We start from the raw sequence: 20,190 nt of genomic DNA, 5'->3' as shown, positions 1-20,190 counted from the left end.
CCCTTGGCAGCCTTTGTCCACCTCCCCTAGACTCCTCAGGGTAAGGCATTCCACTGACTTCTTCCTCCCTGGCCCCAGAGAAGCACCAGTATACTAGATAGATAGCCTCCTCTGAGTGACCCTTATAGTTATCCCAGGAACCCCGTGCTACCAAGGAGTCTAGATCCCTACAAAAACCTGAAATCCTATGGCACTGGCTCCTTGCTGCTTTAGCCATCAGAAGCAGTTTCACTGTGTTCCCACTTGGTAGCAAAGGCTCCAGCTGTGGGCAGCAACAACTCTGGCAGGTCACTTAGTCCTAGGCTAGGAAGGTTATGTGTGAGCCCTGAAAACCAACAATGCTCGTAGTAAGAGGCCTATTGGTAACTCTCAAGCAATTATTTCTAGAGCTTTACACTTAAAAAATGCATCTTTCGGGGCGCTTGGATGGCTCAGTCGTTAAGTGTCTGCCTTCGGCTCAGGTCATGATCCCAGGGTCCTGGGATTGAGCCCCACGTCGGGCTCCCTGCTCCGCGGGGAGTCTGCTTCTCCCTCTCCCACTCCCCCTGCTTGTGTTCCCTTTCTCACTGTGTCTCTGTCAAATAAATACATAAAATCTTTAAAAAAAAAAATGCATTTTTCTATGATCTCACTAGAATTCTGTAAGAGAGGACAGTTATCCTTAATTTTACAGTTGAGGAGACTGAGAAATAGAAAATAGTGATTTGTGGGCTCCTGGGTGGCTCAGTTGGTTAAGCGACTGCCTTCGGCTCAGGTCATGATCCTGGAGTCCCGGGATCGAGTCCCATATCGGGCTCCTTGCTCAGCAGGGGGTCTGCTTCTCCCTCTGACCCTCCCCCCTCTCATGTGCTCTCTCTCTCTCATTCTCTCTCTCAAATAAATAAATAAAATCTTAAAAAAAAAAAGAAAGAAAATAGTGATTTGTTCAAGTTCTCTCAGATTTTAAGATTGACCTACTGCAAGGACCCAATTCTATCTCCAGTTTAGCCCCACATTTTAGTAATAAGAGGGATAATTGTAAACAGATACAAAAAACATTGTATATTGTGAATGGGGTCTCCATATACCAGCCTGGCGACCACATTTCCCACCAACTAGACCTCAGGAAACAGAGACTCACAGGTGACAGACACAGAAGCTTCTTCTATCATCTTCTTTCCCCTTCTGCCTTGAAGGTGTATTAGTTTGCTAGGGCTGCCATAACATAACATTACAGACTGGGTGGTTTAAGCAACAGAAATTTATTTCCTTACAATACTGCAGGCTAGCAGTCCCAAGATCAAGGTGTCAGCAAGGTTAGTTTCTTCTGCAGCCTCTCTCCTTCGCCTCAGATGGCCATCTGCTCTGTCTTCACAAGCTCTTCCATCTGCGTCCTAATCTCTTTTTATAAGAACACAATTCAGACTGGACATGAGACCATCCATATGACTTCAATTTACCATAATTACCTCTTTAAAGGCCCTCTGTCCAAATACAATCACATTCTGAGATACTGGATACTAAGATTTCAACATACGGGGGGGGGGTGCACAATTCAGCCCATAACAGTAAGAAAAGGTGAAATCAGGGTTTTGGGAGTATTATGAATATAAAAAGCAGAAGAAAAAAGGAGACAATCCAGATTCAGAAGCCAGGTACCCTGGTGTTTTCCTTTCCTTTGTAGGGAGACTTTGGAATGGAATAGAAGAAACATACTGGCTGGTCGCTTTAGAGAAAGAGAATTAGGCCAGTCTCAGCTTCCTTCTCTGTTCTGGTCTGCTTCCTAACAGAACATGGGCAGGAGAACCATGTGTGTCCCTTCTGGGTACTAGTGCTCTGTTCAGTGAAGATGGGGTGGGAAAGGTAGAGGGCCTGTGTTCATGTGTAAAAGAATAAATTTTAATTTTTTTTTTTTTAAGATTTTATTTATTTGAGACAGAGAGAGAGAGAGAGCACAGAGGGACAGTGACAGGGAGAAGCAGACTCCCTGCTGAGCAGGGAGCCTGATGCAGGGCTCGATCCCAGGACCCTGAGATCACGACCTAAGCTGAAGGCAGACACAACCAGCTGAGCCACCAAGGCGCCCCTAAATTTTAATTTCTTAAGGATACCACTATTATCACCCACTCAGCTTCATCTTTGGAACTTCATTCTACCTAAGATTTTAGTTTTTACCAATGCACATGAATTCCAACGACTGAGCGAGATTTGTGTATCAGAGGAACAGAAGAGGAGGGATAGACATAGGCTGTAGGAAAAACTGGCAGCTCAAGAGCATGCTTTTGTTACTTACCAACTGGGCAAGCTACTTCAAAACCCTGTAAAAAACAGCTTATTATTTCAGAGGCACACGTGATGTTGCCAATTTCTCCATAGACAGGCAAGACAAAGAGGAGAAAGAAAGGTTGCAGGTTAGGGAACAATTAAGGCAGAATGTGGGAAATCCAAGAAAGGTTCAAAGAAGTTTAAAAGGAACAGGACTGGGAGATATTTGCAAATCATACATTTGATAAGGGACTTCAATCCAGAATATATTAAGAAATCTTACAACTCAACAATAAAAAGACAGGGTGCCTGGGTGGCTCAGTCAGTTAAATGTCTGCCTTCAGCTCAGGTCATGATCTCAGGGTCCTGGGATCGAGTCCTGCGTTGGGCTCCTTGCTCTGTGGGAAGCCCGCTTCTCCCTCTGCCTGCCACTCCCCCCTACTTGTGCTCTTTCTCTCTCTGATAAAAATCTTCAAAAAAAATAGTAATATCCAATAAGTATGGTTATGATGATAATGATGGTGGCAGCAGTTGAGATCAAAAGGAAAACTGTGATGTAGGTAATAAAGTTTTCATTGAATGAGGAGTTATGGAACAGCTGGGACCTAACTGCAACAAGGAAGGTGAGTATGAGAATAGGTTATGTAAATATCTAGTAATGGCCTGGAACTGGCAGAGACAGACTGAGAAAACTAAGCCTCATTCTTGACCCAGTAATGGGTCATAAAAAAGGCATTACCCCCCCCTCCCCCCTTTAGAAAGGGCTTTAGTGGGCACCTGGCTGGCTCAGTTGGTAAAGCATGCAACTCTTGATCTCAGGGACATGAGTTCAAGCCCCACATTGAGGGTAGAGTTTACTTTTAAAAAAAGGGCGTTAGCAAACAACCAGGTTTTAGTCAGTAGAGAATGTATTGATTCTGGTCTCAGGAGTCAGTAAGAACTCCAGTTTGCAAAGGGCAGAAGGGGCCTGTTGTAGCAACAGCTAGAGCCCTCATCTAAGAGAGCTTTCTCTAGTTTGTGAAGCAGTAGTAGGGCCTGGTCTTGGGTAGGGATCACCACGAAGTTTGAAGACAGATGCTAAAAGCTGTGGTTTGAGCGAGGTCTTCAAGTATTCAGGCTTACTACAGGATTTCCATTTCAACAGTGTAAGTAGCACAAGATTAGAAACAATTTAAAAATCCATCGAGAGGACAGAGTATGTAAATTATAATACATCCACCAGGGGAAATATTACGTAGCTATTAAGAGAATGCAGTAGCTCTATTTAGACTAATAAGGAAAAATCTCCAAGATATGACATTAAATTTTAAAAGGTGAAGGACAGTGTTTGTAATATACACACGCATGCATGTGCACACACATGCTTGTAAATGCAGATTATCTGTGGACTGATTCACAAAACACAGGTAACAAAGAGATAGGGGAGACAGGGACTAGAAGCCTGGAAGTTTGAAGTAGGAGGGAAATACTGCATTATACATGTATAAGTTTATGTTTTGTGTAATTTTCTATTTTTACACTTATTACTTATTCAAAACATTCTTTAGTTTTTTAATTGTTAGAGTAGCGATGGTTAGGGAGAGGGCTGACAGATTGAGAAAAAGAAGGGATAACTGGTGGCCTCAATGAGGGCAAAGAGTTGAGGTAGTAAAAGTTAAAGACAGGCAGCTGTGATCAGAGCAAAATCCTGTAGTTTAAAATTACAGAAAGAATGTTTTCCTGGTGCAACTAAGTCTAAGAGATGGGGTCCTCAAAGGTGCTCCACTTGAGCATTTTTCCCCAAGGGGAATACCTTTTTCAGGACTTCAATAATAGCATGAGAAAAGAACAGAACAGAACTTCGTGAGAGAGAGTGGATTCATTCCGTCCTAATGATCTTCCCTGAGAAAATGCTGATGCATCTCTCAGGCTGACCAGCTGCAACCTTGGATCTCATGGGATTGCTCCAGTTAAACACAGGCCTTCTAATCTGTTTGCTCAGTTCCATCCCTGCTTACTAAATAAGTCTCTCCTTCAGCTTTCTTTAGCAACCCAAGAGCTTCTGTCAAGGCTTCCTCACGGCCTACCTTCATGTCTTCTCCTTCACTGTCCCTTCCACCTGGAACACCCACCCACCTGCTGCCACCGCAGTCTCTGTTTCTAGAGCTAAGTCTCACCTCCTCCCCCAGATTTTTCTGCAGCTAAGCCAAATAAGGTACAGAATCATATCCATTCCACCCACACTACTAACATTACTGCAATGTCATCAAATACTTATTAAGTACATTTGGCTAGGTACTCAGCCAGCCCAGATACAGAGATGACCTGTATGATCTCTCCCCTCAAGCTGCTTATAGGAATGGCATAAGGGTAGCCAGGTTCCTATGGTAGTTCCTCAAAGCCTATGGAATGCAGTTATCAGCTGAAGAAGTATGAATGTCCCATAAATTTACGGGAAATATTCAAATCACAATCAAAGAAATGCAAATTAAAACAAGGAGATACCATGCTTCTGCCAAGTTGGCAAACATTTTCTAAAATAATACTCAGTGTTGATGTGGCACATTCAAATACTCAAAGTACAAATTGGAAACACCTTTCTGAAAACACATGCAGAAGTTTATCAGAAGCCTTTAAAAGGTATATATTCTTTAACTCAGTAATTTATCTGAATCTACTTTGAGAAAGCTAAGTTAAAGAAATAATCAAAATAAAAGATTCATGCACAATGATGCTCATCATAGCATTATTTATAAATTATAAAGAAATATCAGTTGTTATGGAACATCAACATAATGTAATATTATTAATCTAATAATTGTGAAATCATGTTTTCAAAAAATATTTATAACCCAGAATAAAGCTCACAAAAATAATCTGAGAAAAATTTTAAATGCACACATAGTATGGTCTAAATTCATTAACTTTACATTTAATGTATATAAAAATTATGTAAGAAAACACACCTAATGCCAATAGCTAATATTTTATAGTTAGTAGGCCCTGGAAAAAATTAAAAATACAATTAACTAAGAGATAAATGTATACTTTGGAGTATACATTTTGGAGTATACTTTGGAGTATGCATGTGGAGACTTCTGTGAAAACAATGACAGACTTTTTTGGCTAGGTAAGCATCCATAAAAGGTTGGCTAAACACTCTGCTAGGTTCTATACCAGGCTTTAGAAGACCAGCAATAAAAAGCATAGCCTCAGCAATCAAGGATCTTACAAGTACACAGGAAAGTTAGATCAAACAGTAAACAAGTAACTCCACTACATCATAGTAAATGCCAATCTAGAAAAAGTATGCACAGAGTCTGGAAACTTAACCCCCCAAACTGACACTTGACTGCATTTTAAATGTGAATAAAAATTTAGCTAAGTGGAGAAAGAGAAAGAGTATTCCATGCATGGCAAACAGCAAGTACAAAGTCTCCGAGATTTTGAAAAACACATAGTCCTTTATGTTGGAAGTGTTGACTAAATAGAGTAGCATAAAGAGCTAAGACCAGAAAGGCATATAAGGTCTGTATCAGTGCTTTTCCAATTCTTTTTGTAGAGGATGTGGTTTTTTTAGTCCAGCATGTCATGGACTGATATTTTTTGTCTAAACCCTGTTCAATGAGACTAGGATATTATCATGCACATGGTATTACAGCAATCCAAAATTGCCTCTAAATGCTCACTTACTTATTTAAATTTCAGTACTTATTTCATCAAAGAGTAGAAACAAACACTTCCTGGGCTGGGCTGGGCTGGTCCATGGACCACACAGGGAGTCACACTGAGCTAGATAATGAAAGTTTTATTTTATCATGAAGGCAATGTGGAGTCACTGAAGTATATATTTTTTCTGATTTCCTCTTTTTTAAATCATAGTTTTACTAGATAATTTACAATCCTAAAAAAAAAGGTACTATTATTCTCCCCATCTTGTGGATTAGGAAAATGTGGCTCATTAAGGTTAAAAAAACTTTCTCACAATGATACACTGAGAAAAAAATATGGCAACTAATATCACAGGCAAGGATTAATTTCCCGAAAACAATAAAAGCTCCTGGGAATAAAAAGTTCAATAGAAAAAAATGGGCAAAGAATATGAATAGACTGTTCACAAAACAGTAAATACTAATAGCCTTTACTTGTATGAAAACATGCTTAACTGTACTAAGACACACAAACTTAAATTCTACTGAGAGAACATTGCCTAGCAGACTAGCAAAAATCCAAAAATTTGAACAAATCACTCTATTGGTGGATTTGGGAAGAAAAAAAAAAAGCACCCTTACAACATTACTAGTAGGAGTATAAATTGGTACAGCATCTGTGGAAGGCAGATACCCTTTGGGGTACTCATCAAAGCTGCTCACAAATATCCTTCTCTTTCTCTTTCAAAGTATACTATACTGTTCACTTGAGGTTAAATATGGTTATATGATTTGCTTCAGCCAAGGAAATATGAGCAGAAGTGACATATCATATCTTCTGGGTGGAAGTTTTAAGAACCAGAGTGCAATTTGCTATGTTCTCTTTCTTTTTTTTTTTTTTAAATGTTATTTTTATTGTATTCCTCTTACTTTTATCTTACTGAATTCAGTTTTTTTTTTTTTTTAAGATTTTATTTATTTATTTATTTATTTGACAGAGAGAGAGATAGCGAGAGCAGGAACACAAGCAGGGGGAGTGGGAGAGCGAGAAGCAGGCTTCCCGCCAAGCAGGGAGCCCGTTGCGGGACTCGATCCCAGAACCCTGGGATCATGACCCGAGCCGAAGGCAGACGCTCAACGACTGAGCCACCCAGGCACCCAGCTATGTTCTCTTTCATATATCTTTTCTTTCCCTCTACCAATCATACTGACAATGTCTTCGATGCAGGCTGTTCCCCCAGTCTGGACTGCAGAGAGAAGACAACTTAAAGCAGAACTCCTGGACATGCAGGATGACAAGCAGCATAAGCAAAATAAACCTTTACTGTTTTAAGCTACTGACAAATGGAGGGCAATGTGGCAATTTTTATCGAATTTATAAATACATATCCCCTCAAATATACTTGCAAAATGACGTATGTAAAATGTGCTCATTTACAACATGGTTTGTTATAGCAAATGACTGGAAACAACCAAATGAAGCAAATTAACATCAACAGAATACAAGTTATAATACTTGCAGGACCTTCATACAGCAAAATATCTGTAGCTATGGAGAAAAAATTATCTTGGAGCTAATATGGAAGGATCTCCAAATGAAAAAACAAGATGTTCTCAGTATGTGTACCAATTTTGTTTAAAAAAAAAAAAAAGTGGGGGTTACAATATATATTCATATTTTCTTGCACTTGCACAAAGCAACTCTAGAGCAATAAGAAACTAACAATTATTACATTGGACAGAGCATTAAAGGGTGACTAGGTGGAACTTCCAATTACTCAGGAAAAAAAATTTGGGGTGCTGTACTTAACTTCCTAATGTCACAACCTCAATAAGTCAAGCAAATCTCATGTTAAGCATAAATAGTGTACTTCTACCTCTATCTGACACCCTTCATTAAACTCTGGCTTATCTTTATCCTCTTGGCCACATCTAATCAGCTTCTAGTTACATTACCTGTGTTAATATATTTACTGTTGTTCTCTTATTCAATTAAGTAGCAATGGTTCTTGGTTACTCTTAAATAAACCATGCTTTTCCCTAAATGATTCCAAGCTTCAGCAACTGTTTTTAGCTATTCTTTTTGAGACTCCAAATTGCCTCTTAAAAAGAAGAAAATCATAACAAACTGTGTCTGCTCCAATATATTCTTGTTTTTCTCATTCAGAACTTTTTTTTTTTTTTTTTTTTAAGATTTTATTTATTTATTTGAGAGAGAGAGTGAGAGAGAGAGAGAGAGAGAGAGAGCACAAGAGGGGGGAGCGGGAGAGGGAGAAGCAGGCTCCCCGCCGAGCAGGGAGCCCGATGCGGGACTCGATCCAGGGACTCCAGGATCATGACCTGAGCCGAAGGCAGTCGCTTAACCAACTGAGCCACCCAGGCGCCCCTCATTCAGAACTTTTAAGTGAATGTTATTTGTTTTACTTTCCTTTATAATAAGAATTATGAGACCCTTACTGGGCGCCTGGGTGGCTCAGTTGGTTAAGAATTATGAGACCCTTACTTATGGGGAAAAATTAGAAATAAAAAGTTCATATTATAACACTGACTCCATAAATGTTCACTTTAAATGTTTATCTCATGTCAATCTAGATCAACAGACTCCAAATCTAAAACCTACATACATGTATAACTGTATTAGTACATTCATTACATTATAAAAATGTAAAAAGCATAAAAGAAACAATTTAAGATTAATGATAAAAAATATTTTTTGCTGTCACTAGAAGTACCAGCAGTAATTAACATTTTTAGTGAAAGCAATGTGATGCAATATGCGTCATTATTTTTTAAATCTTGGTTTAACATTTTGTTATAGAATTATTTGAAGGACTGGTTCCACTTTCAATTACTTCAATACTTGGTTTTCAAAGCTGTCAAAAAGATACAGATACATCAGTCAAATGAAAGATGTGCAATTGGTTCCTACATAGCAATTATTCAAAGATTTTGTTGAAATTTGGCTAATTAAATTCTCATTTTCTCTGATATCTTCCCCAATTTTTTTTTTTTTTAAAGATTTTATTTATTTATTAGAGAGCTAGCGAGAGAGAAACAGCATGAGAGAGGAGAGGGTCAGAGGGAGAAGCAGAATCCCTGCTGAGCCGGGAGCCTGATGTGGGACTCGATCCCAGGACCCTGGGATCATGACCTGAGCCGAAGGCAGTCGCTTAACCAACTGAGCCACCCAGGCGCCCTTCCCAAATAGTTTTAACAAATAAGTTCAGACCTCACTGAAAATTTTCATTAGAAATATTTTTAAATATGTTAATAGTTTCTTTTTTTTAAGATTTTATTTATTTATTTGACAGAGAGATAGCGAGAGCAGGAACACAAGCAGGGGGAGTGTGAGAGGGAGAAGCAGGCTCCCCACTGAGCAGGGAGCCCGATGCAGGGCTTGATCCCAGGACCCAGGGATCATGACCTGAGCCGAAGGCAGACGCTTAATGACTGAGACACCCAGGGGCTCCATAAACATGTTAACAGTTTCTTTCCAAGAGTTTAGAATATGCAGTTATGGATTTTTATAGGTAACATTGTTTCTGATAAAAAAAAAAAAAAAAAGAACACACACACACACAAAAGAAAGCATTTTCAAACATCTGTATTCAAAGCAGCTACCTTTTCAATCATTATTAAAACATTATCTTCTCTCTGAAGGGTCAAATTAGCAGTGCTTGTAAGAAGCTAGAACAGGGCACCTGGGTGGCTCAGTCGTTAAGCGTCTGCCGTCTGCCTTCTGCCTTCGGCTCAGGTTCAGGTCATGATCCCAAGGGTCCTGGGATCGAGCTGTGCATTGGGCTCCCTGCTCCTCGGAAAGCCTGCTTCTCCCTCCCTCATTCCCCCTGCTTGTGTTCCCTCTCTCGCGCTGTCTCTCTCTGTCAAATAAATAAATAAAATCTTAAAAAAAAAAAAAGCTAGAACAATATGAGCAACAAAATAAATGATAATGATTATAACTGTAAAATGCAATACATTATATAATAAATTAGGTATCCATGAGTCCATAGTGATATAAATAAATTGATGGGAGAAAAGGGAAATCTCTTCCTTACAGGAGAATGCCAACTAATGAATGTAGAAAGTATACTGGAAATAGAAAGTTACCATTTGGCAGCCACCACTACTGATGGTAGATTCAGAGGGAAGTCATCAATGGATGCTTAGCTCATAGGTAGAGATGCAACGAGGAATAAGATATTGGCATAGTCTCAGAGTACACAAAACACGTACCAGTTACATCAATTACAAAAGGAAAAAAAGGTGTCTTGACAGGTTGGAAACCTGGCCAATAAAAACTTAAGTAGGTGATTGAGATTAATATTAAGAAGGGTAGCACATGTTGACACATGTACTTTCTGATACAATTCATTAAAAAGAGCCCAACATCATTTTTATGTAATTCTTGCCAAGAAAGCATGGCCTGAGTCTGAGCATGAGGAAACATTGGATGGACCCCAAATGAAGAACATGCTACAAAATAAAAGGCCTGTACCATCTGTCCAAGATAAAACTGAAGAACTGTTCCTGATTAAAGGAGACTAAAGAGGTATGACCACTAAATGCGACATGTCAGCCTGGATTGTATCCTGGACCAGGAAAGAAGAGAGACATTGTTGGGACAGCTGGCAAAATTTGTATGGTGTTTTGATGATGGTGTTACCATTGTTGATTTCCTCCTGTGGATAGTTACATTGTAGTTATATAGGAGAGTAGCCTTGGTTTTTTGGGAAATACAAATAGGACTATTTAGGAGTAACACATCATCTCTTCAACTTTTTCTTAAATGGTTCAGAAAAAGATTAATCATAATAGATGGAGGGTGATGAAGCAACTGTGGTAATGTCAACTATTGGGGCATCTTGGCAAGAAAGATTTAAGAGTTCTTTATACTGCTATTTTGGCAACTTTTCCCTAAGTCTGAAAGTATTTCAAAATAAATTATTTTTCAAGTGTCTTTACACATGTGAGCATGCTTGCATTTTTAATATCTGCCAGGTATTATACTACTGACAGCCCCTTGTCATCATTTAAAAACATCCTCCATCACAAAGGCCCTCTGTAATAGGCCAGCCCCGTGGCCTTGAACTGGGTAGCCAAGGGAGACAACTGACTCTAAAAGGCCTTGTAATGGTTCCCTGTCCTAAGCTTAAAATAAAATGGCCTCAAAGTGACAATGGTACTGAAAATAACATATAACTTAACCTTCAGGCTCTCAACCCACTAGGTCTATTTGATTTCCATTAATCAGCATAGAAGGAAGCCAACAACCACCTCCCATCCCTTAAGGCTCTAACTTACTTGTCATGCATTCCCAGAAGCACACTATAAGATGACTAATCACTGACTGCTTCTTCAGCACCATATGTCTCCAAATTTCAAAGGAAAAATTGTCCCAACTAGTACTAGAAAAACAGATTTCCTACCTCCTGCAGCCGGAGTCGGACCTTGGTAACTGCTCGGATCCAGTGTGCTCTGGCTTGGGTAAATGGCGAAGAAGCATTTTCCTCAGGAAAACTTGAAACAAAGAAAAGAATGTTTCTTTAAAAATAGCCCAGGTCATGGTCCCGGGGTCCTGGGATCGAGCCCCACGTCCACCTCCCTGCTCGGCAGGAAGCCTGCTTCTCCCTCTCCCACTCCCCCTGCTTGTGTTCCCTCTCTCTCGCTGTGTCTCTGTCAAATAAATAAATAAAATCTTTTAAAAAAAAAAAAAAAAATAGCCCAGGCCATAGGGTGACTGCTCAAGGCAAAACTGCCAAATATCTTAAGTAAAATGGTCTGTATTCATGCCTAGACTTGTTTCATGAGTCAGGCCACTAAACAGCATAGTCCTAAATAAACAATGTGGGGAAAAAATGCTCTCTAAAATGACAGCTCCTTTTACCTTTTTATCCATTCCCACTCTTCTTTCCCCATTTTTCACTCACCCAATGAGCCAGCTCACTGGGACAGTCAGGTTTCAGGATTCTAGTAAAAGCAATGGCAAGGGCCCTGAGTCAATGTTAGCACAAAAACTACCCAGACATGTGGACTAATCCTTGCGCCTTACCTCTCAAGACCACCAGTCTCCCTTGGGTGTTCTACATGTCATCCATCCTTAGGGCAGAATTTTGTTCCTGCAAACCCTTCCCGCTCCACTAAGAATTTTGGAAGGCTTACCAATTCCTAGACTACAACAAAAATGCTAAGGAAAAAAAGCCCAGCCCTTTTCCTACCATGGTCTTGTTCCTTGAGCTGCCTTAGGGACACCCTCAATGAAACAACAATAAATGTAACAAAGTAGTTTTGGGACAGAAACACTTTGCTGTATTAGAACAAATCATCCTCTAGATTCTTAACTGTGGAATAGTGGTCAATTCTTGGTGACAATGCTTCTCCTCTCTCCCAATGAGGTCTAGTGCCAAGGCAGCAAATAAGCATCCACCATCTAGATATCTGAAATATAGGTCAAGCTCTGACACCATCCAACTGGATCAACTGTTTTAAAATATTGTGGGCACTGCTGACCAAGGTAGAACTGGACTTCACTTACACAGCTAGGATCTGAAAGGACACAGCCAGTAGAGAAGGACAAATACTCGTGCTGGGCCCTTCTGCTGCTCTACCAAGAACTCTACCCAGACAATAGCATCTGCCAAATCTAAGGTCTACAAAGAGCCATTTTTCACTGGGTCATCAACCACACCTCTTGGATGTCTTGTCTATTAGATGAACCACCACCAATGACTAAAGATCAGGAAAAAGTAAGGAGAAAAGAAAATAAGTTTATATCTTCAGTGGTGGAGTAAATACACCAACAATTCTTCAAACTTCTACCACTTATAACTGCACTCACTGCTCTGACCTTTTGGTGGAGGCTTTATTTTTAGACCTTGAAATTTGAGAATCCAAGTCACACCTAGCCCTTATCACTCTACCCCAGTGGTTTTCAACTGGGGGCAGTTTTGCCCTCCATGGGAAATCTGACAACAACTGGAGACATTTTTGGTTGTCACAACTGATGGTTGCTACAAGCATATAGTACAGAGGCCAGGGATGCCACCATACATTCCACAATGCCCACAATAGCTCCTCGTAACAAAGAATTATCTGGTCCCAAATGTCAATAGTGCCAAGACTGAAAAATCGCACTCTGCCCCAACCTATGAGCAAATCTACTGACCAATTCAGCTCAGTATCAATAACACTCAAACACTGTACTAAGCTTCATTATAAGACTGTTAAAAAGACAAGTTTAAAATTTTTCTTCTTATGGGTACCAATTAATTCCAGACACACTGCTAGACCCTGGGGAAGCAGAAGGGTGAGTTTGATCTGGCTTTTAGACAAATTCTTTCTTCACTCTGTCCTGGTTTTCTCCACCAGGAAAAAACAAAACAAAACAATGCTCACATAAGAATTTTAAACATTAGGGGCGCCTTGGTAGCTCAGTTGATTAAGCGACTGCCTTTGGCTCAGGTCATGATCCCGGAGTCCTGGGATCGAGTCTCACATCGGGCTCCTGGCTCAGCAGGGAGCCTGCTTCTCCCTCTGACCCTCTCCCCTCTCATGCTGTTTCTTTCTCGCTCACTCTCTAATAAATAAATAAAAATAAAATCTTAAAAAAAATTTTTTTAAACATTAATAGGCTGGGAAGCCTATTTCATCCAAAGCAGCTCCTTTTAATGAAGTTGTAGGGCTTAGATCAGTTCCAGACTCAGAGGCTACCAAAAATAGGTCAATTAGTAGGCCAATAACTACAGATTCAAGGCGGCCTGATACACTGCAGCTAACTACAAAGAACCCAAGTGTTCTTCAGAGATCCTCAAAATATTTAGGGAATTATACCAAAAATCAAAGGAAGCAGCGCAGAGCTAAACCTCAGTATCCTGGATCACTACCATACCCACCTGTAGGGAAACAAATGAAAAGCACTTACACCCAGAAATACCACAGGCAGGTACTGAGGAAACCACGTGAACTCCTCAAGGCAGCCATCACCTACCTCTCCTGGGGGCCTAGGATGTGGTCTTTGTGTAGCACCAGATCTGGGGGAGGATGGATTGTGGCATCTTCTTTCCTCTCCTTGGGTTCCCAGGCTCTCCCCTTCTCTTCTTCACCTGTCACCTCCAAGGCTTTCTCTTGTTCTCCAAAACCCACATGGCCATCTCTAGAGAAGCTATCAGAGCTGTGGCACGAATTAATGGAGTCCCTCTCCCGACGGTCATCATCTTGTTCGTGACACTGGTCTAGTTCACTCAACTGAGAGCTTCCTTGACTCACATTACAGGAGGAGCCATACCTACTACTGCTGGTGGGGCTGTGAGAATGAGAGGAAGACAGATGAGTACGTACATGCAAACTAGGGACGAGGACAAAAGTAATGGATAAATCCAGAAATAATGATTCTTTCAGTGGCAAGAATTAACAAATAGGAGGTTCCTGGGAAGACAGGACCAAACTTCACAATCTAGAAGAACTAGTTTCTAGTCAGCAGAAGCACAAAGGAAAAACAATACAACATGCTGGATTCTCTAATAGCACTTAACCTCAACCTGTGAAAGACTTTGAAGCATATCTGTCTGAAAGTGATTTTTGTAAGCAGGGGCTTAACCTTAATTATTAAGAATTACTAAATATAAAAGTAGCCTCTTGTCTACACCTAATATTCTTTACCCGGATTCTAAAGAAACTTGTCCAGTGGCTGTGATTAAAGTTTTCTAATTTCCATAAAGTAAAATGGATGAACTCTACTCCCTTTTTTTATTATTTACTAAATTGATGCCCCTTTTCTTCCTCTATAATTGTAAACGTGAATGTCTGTTCCTTAGGATGAGCAAAGGAGATTGGTAATGTTCCTTCAATTATCTCGCAGTTATCTACATAATGAGGTAATGGAAACCATTAGGAGATGAAATCTATTACCAAAAAAATTCCTCTGGGGAATGGTCTCATCAACATGAATGTTACAACGATATCCCTGGCAGCACAGGGAATGTCCCAAAGATAAACTTGCCCACCTGTAACTGAGTTGCTCTCAGGACATGGCTCGTTTGGGATAAGTGGACAAAATCCAACTCCTGGCTCTGGGTCAGGACCATAATAATGCATTTCTATACTTGAAGAGAGGCCAGCCCAACCCTTTCTCAATCACCTGAATTCCCATACCCAGAAAGGAAATTTGTTCCCCTGCTATGAGAGATAGCACCCATAGCAGAGAAAGTGGGAGTGAATCATGATTAGAAAGAAGAGCAGTATCCACAAGTTACTCCCTTGAGCCGTATACTGAATTTAAGGCTGTCAGTCCTACTCAAGATAGAGGTTCTAGGCGTTGGTCTGTAAGATCTATCCCAGCTCATAGGTATAGTTCTATCCCAAGTCAGGGGCCCCCCTTTCACTTCCGGTATTCTGCTTTCTAGAAAGCCTCCATGCAAAAGGTCAAAGATCCTTGCCACAGAGTCAAGCCTTTAACTAAAGGGTTTATGTTCACCCTTGACTAAATGAAGATAAATCATTATTGTTTCCCAGGGATATTTTCTCTATGGTTCCTCCCAATTACCTGGTATTTTCAGGCTAATTTCTGATCCTTTGTCCCATGGCAGCAGGACAGGTGCCAGGTCACTGTTATGAACAGTTCCTAACACATGTGTATACACACATACACACGATCTCTAAAACCAGCCACTTTGGACAGGTTTGGGCAAGAGGTCCTGGCAGCATTCTTAAGCTGTACTGTATTTGGTGCTTCTTCTTAGGGGAAATAACAGGATCTTTTCCATATGGACCCAGCACAATGCTCCAGAATAAAGAACTACAGCAAATGATAGCCTTAAGCTCCTGTGACACTTTACTCAAAGCATTTACCAGACACCAGTCTTAAGGGTACAAAAAGGCAAAGACTGAAAGAAGCTATGCAAATCCATGTGGAATAGGATATAGAATATAAATTATCCCAACCTTTGCATCTTGCATTTTACTTAATAACCTCATTGCCACTGGAGAAAGCATCTTAGAAGACTTGGAAAGGCAAAGCACAGTAGATCTCTCCCAGCTAGTATAGATGTAAGTGCTGAAGGCCCAAGGAAGCATCCTAGCCTATCATTAATATATGCCACACTACTACTTGCTGCCTCTTCCTGCCCTCCATTCTCCATTCCACTTTACACAAGGCAGAGCAAACCAGAGGGAGTAAATCCCAGGGCCCAGCCTTTCCGTTAGCAGTAAATTCCTTCTCCCAATAAATGAATTACATTTGGCACCAGAGAGATGGCAGAGGATGAAAAGACCCACACATTATTTCTTGTTACTTAACCTCTAGTTAACATGAAGCTCAGATGCTAGGAAAGACATAGGAAAAATAAAAAGCAGGCTACCATTAGACTACCACTAAGTCACTGCATCATAAATGGTCAATTTCTTAAAATCATTTATGATGCTTAGGTTGAGAACAGGCCTTTTGTCGGTCTTTGGTTCCTTGATGCCATGGAGAGTAACTGGCTGCTGTATGTTTGAAAGAGAGTCAGTACTAGCAGGCATCACCTCCTCCTTTTGAGTTTCTGGCTGGTGAAGTAGCTCAGTAACAGTGCAGTGTTCTTCCTTATGACTCCCTGAAGGATAGGTGGAGCTAGAAAGGTTGTCTTTGGAACCCCAGTGTTCTCCTGATGCTGAGACTTTCTGCTGGTTTTCCATTTCTCCAGGCCCTGAAAGCTCATGAGCACATATACTTGGCCTGGTCTCCTGCTGCTCAGAGGTCCCAGAGGGTTGAGTAGCTGGCTCAGCATTAGCCTCAGACATTTGAGAAGACTCTAAAGCTTTGTCAACCTCCCTAGCGTTAAGGTCCTGATCACTGCTGATAACCAAAGCTGGAGAAGAGGATTCTGCAGGCGTTTGTTCAGGGCCCCCTTTGTTCTCTTTTGGCCATGTGAATGAAAGATCCAGCTTCTTTCCAAACCTTAGTTTTAGATCATTTGCAATTATATTCCCTTTCCCCTCATTACCTCCCTCAAATAGAGTTGACAACTTTTTAAAACTGGCCATTAAACCAGGCTCTGCTGCTCTATCGCCAGAGGAAGGAGATGGGGAAAAGAAAGAGCTCAGTGGTTTCCCACAGTCAGTGGCAGAGGATGGGAAATGGAATTTTGGCCAATTGGTCATGTTTGGGATCTCAAAATGAGGTCTTGGCTGCTCTGTTTCCTGGAGGACTGCAGGTAGATCTTTCTGGGTATCGAGTATCCCATAACTTTCTTTGGCACAAAGAGCAGGTTCCTCTAGCACAGGGTGGGAAAGGTATCCTTGGGTTTCTGGTGTGGCACTCTGGCCAACACTTGCCTCACTGAACAGTGCAGTACTGGTTTCCAGTGAACTGGCTGCCTGTAGCTCCAAGAAGTCTTGGTTTGTGGAGGCAGACTGCATAGCTGGCTTTGCCTTAAGAGGAATAGGTGGCGGAACCGGAGGAGGAAGCTCTTTGGCAATACAGGTAGGATCTGAATCCAAATGTGATGGCAATGGGATATGCTCTGCTTCCAATGATGCCTCTGTGTCTGTGCCCTGCAACAACCCCATGTCTCCTTCATCACTCAGAGACAATACTCCTTGCCCAGCATCGTCCCCTGAAACAGAAGGTGCAGCCCCAATTATTTCAGAATCTTGGGGTTCTAGAATATTGTCAGGGATATTATTGTTTTCCATTTCAGTTGTTGGTTTAGTATCATCTGTCAGGGTCTCTGAGTCTGACTTTGCACTAACTACAGTCATTGTACAGTCACTGAGAGTAGATTCTGAATTGAGTGCTGAAGAGGAAGCTTCTCTCCACAGATTTTCTGGAGGTACTGATCCTACAGTATCTCCGCAACTACCATTTTGAGGCCATGCAGTAGGTGGGATAGGTGATTCTTGTTTGTATGTGTCTGGTTTGGGACTTTTAAAAATTCCAAATAACTCACCTTTGAGGGACTGAGATGATGCACCAGAAGAAAGAGAGAAAAAGGAGTTTTTCTTTGGTGGTTTAGGAGAGGAGAAAAGTCCAGAGAAAGTTTTGGGAGGTTCAATTAAGCACCCAGAGAAAGATTTCACTTTTGTCACAAACCCTGAAAGCACTTCTACTGAGGAGCCCAACAATGATTTGTCTTCCTCTTTATCTGCCTCTCTACTCTGGAGGTGCCTTGTACACCCTGGCTCCACAGAGGAAGAGGTTGGCTCCGGGATCTGTGTTAAGACCTCATCAGGGGCCTTTTCCAATGGGAAGTTTAAGAGGTCACCAGTAAATCTTTCATTTTGGTGGTGGTTAGTACAAGTGTCTGAATTGTTGAGCTTTTCAGTCAAACGGTTATCATGTGGAAAAGACTTGGCCAATGAGCCACTAGGGAAGGCTTCCTGTATGAAAGGTTCTTCTTCACAAGGAGCTACCCCAAGGGTCTCTGGACCAATGAGCAGTGTTTCAGTCTGTGCCTGAAATTCTGGTGAATGAGGAACAATGTCATTTTGCAACTGATTCATCTGGAAATCTGCTAAAGATGTCCCTAGTCCGTTCCTAGAATCTAGTTTTCCCTGATAGTCCTTCTCTACATTGAGCACATCTGTAAGGGAAGTAACCCCGAGGGTGTTGCTAATGGAAACACAAGGAGCCATTTGCTGTTCATGAACCACCTCCTGGACTATACTATCTCTATTGCCACTGGAACCTTCTCCAGTTCTTGCGCCACCCATGTCTACAAAAACACTTGGCTTCTTACAGGGCTGGGAAGTCACCGGAGCAACAGTTGAAAGGCTGTGTTTTTCCCCAGAAGTCTGCTGCTTTCCATCCGAAAATGATAAGTTGAAGAAACTAAAAGAGCTATTACGAGAGGCATCCTTCTTGCTGCTTGAGTTAGTAGTGGAAAAAAAGGAAGGAAGTGTAAACAGTCCTTCTGCTTGAGATTTGGTTCTCAGTAGAGGAGCAGAGGCTCTGTTCTCAGATTTTTCAGATCCAGTCAGGAAAGAAAATACACTCTTTCTGGTGGGCAACTCTGGTTGAGAGGGAGAGGTTGTGGGAGTTGAATAACTCCAGTGTTGGTTGGAAAAATGATCTTGTTCCTTTGAATTTCTTGGGCTGAGAATATCAAAAGATAATTCATTACTTCTTGAAACTTCTGTCACTGTAGACACACCACTAGTTTTTATTGAAGAATCTCTGGAAGACTCTTCAAGACAATTTGCTGAGAAAGACTGACTTGGTGATTGCTGGATTAGGTAGTCTCTGGAATGTACCTCTTCCTCAGTCAAATTATTACTCTGTATATCCCTAGTTGATGGTTCTTTTAGCCCACTGTCATCAATAGTAATCTGCTTGTTCAGACTCCTAACTCGAACCTTCCTTTTAGAGGCAACTGGTATAGCAGAAAAGTTCCCAACATCCTGGATAATTAGCTGTGCAGGATTAGGACTTGATTTGACTTCATCCTTATTAACCGATGAAGAAACAGACATATTTTCAGTTGTCTGTATAGAAGATGCATTGGTTTTAAATAAATCCCCAAGGGTACCAAAAAAATTAGAAACACCAGGAGATTCATTCTTTTGCTGAGAAGGTATCTTTCTATTTTTATCACCATTCTTTTCTAAATTTGGTGGTCCTTCTTTTTTCACCTGGGTTTTAAAGAGGTTCAAAAATCCAGATGCCTGTTTTCCATTTGATACTGTACTTACTAAAGAGTCTTCTCCCCGACCAAAGAGTTTCAATGCACTTTTAAATAATGTTCTCTCAGACTCTTTGGAAAACTGGTCCTGAGGAATCTCACAGTTCTTGGGTTCATCCCTACTAAACTGTGATGCAAGAGGAACTGAAATAGAGTCAACTGTAATTATTTCATTATCTTCTATATCTGATTTAGCCTGAGGAGTTGTTTGGCTTACCTGGATAACAGATTTTAACAAACTTGGTTTTTTTACCTGAAAACTTTTATTTAAAGGGAATTCTTGCTTCATACTTTTAATAAATTCTGGTTGCTGCACATTGGATACTATTTGTCTTTCTAAATCCTTCTTGAGAAGACTTTCTTCTTTATCTTGGGAGTTACTCTCTAATTGTTTATTCAAGATTAATGACTGAAGACCATTATTTGTGAGCTCTGCCAAGTCTGACTGCTGATCCATTTTCTTCATGACCAAAGACTCTAAGGATTCATTCTCAACAAAATACAAAGTATTTCCAACTAAAGCAGAAAATAATGAAGTCACTTTGTTCAATGATGACATTTCTCCTGTTTGCTGTGGACTATTAGTCATATTTTCAGGATGAACCAAAGAGGTAGCCTCTTCAGAAGACTGAACCCAATGTAAACGAGAAGGGTAAACTAATGAA

The 20,190-nt window shown here is 40.8% G+C and overlaps 1 protein-coding gene across 1 annotated transcript in view; it reads right to left on the bottom strand.

The window, feature by feature from the left end:
- The window catches only part of UNC13B (unc-13 homolog B), a 213,072-nt gene that overhangs the window by 75,113 nt on the left and 117,769 nt on the right, over positions 1–20,190 (bottom strand). The window contains exons 9-10 of the mRNA XM_044920653.1: positions 13,858–14,172; positions 11,300–11,390 (exon numbers count right to left, since the gene is read on the bottom strand). Of these exons, the coding sequence (XP_044776588.1) occupies positions 11,300–11,390; positions 13,858–14,172 (406 nt within the window). The remainder of the gene's footprint in view (positions 1–11,299; positions 11,391–13,857; positions 14,173–20,190) is intronic.

This window comes from Neomonachus schauinslandi, chromosome 13, assembly GCF_002201575.2.
Source record: "Neomonachus schauinslandi chromosome 13, ASM220157v2, whole genome shotgun sequence".
NCBI classification, from domain to species: Eukaryota; Metazoa; Chordata; class Mammalia; order Carnivora; family Phocidae; genus Neomonachus; species Neomonachus schauinslandi.
Note: the sequence above shows the minus strand (reverse complement) of the source record. Positions and strands in the feature narration are given on the sequence as shown.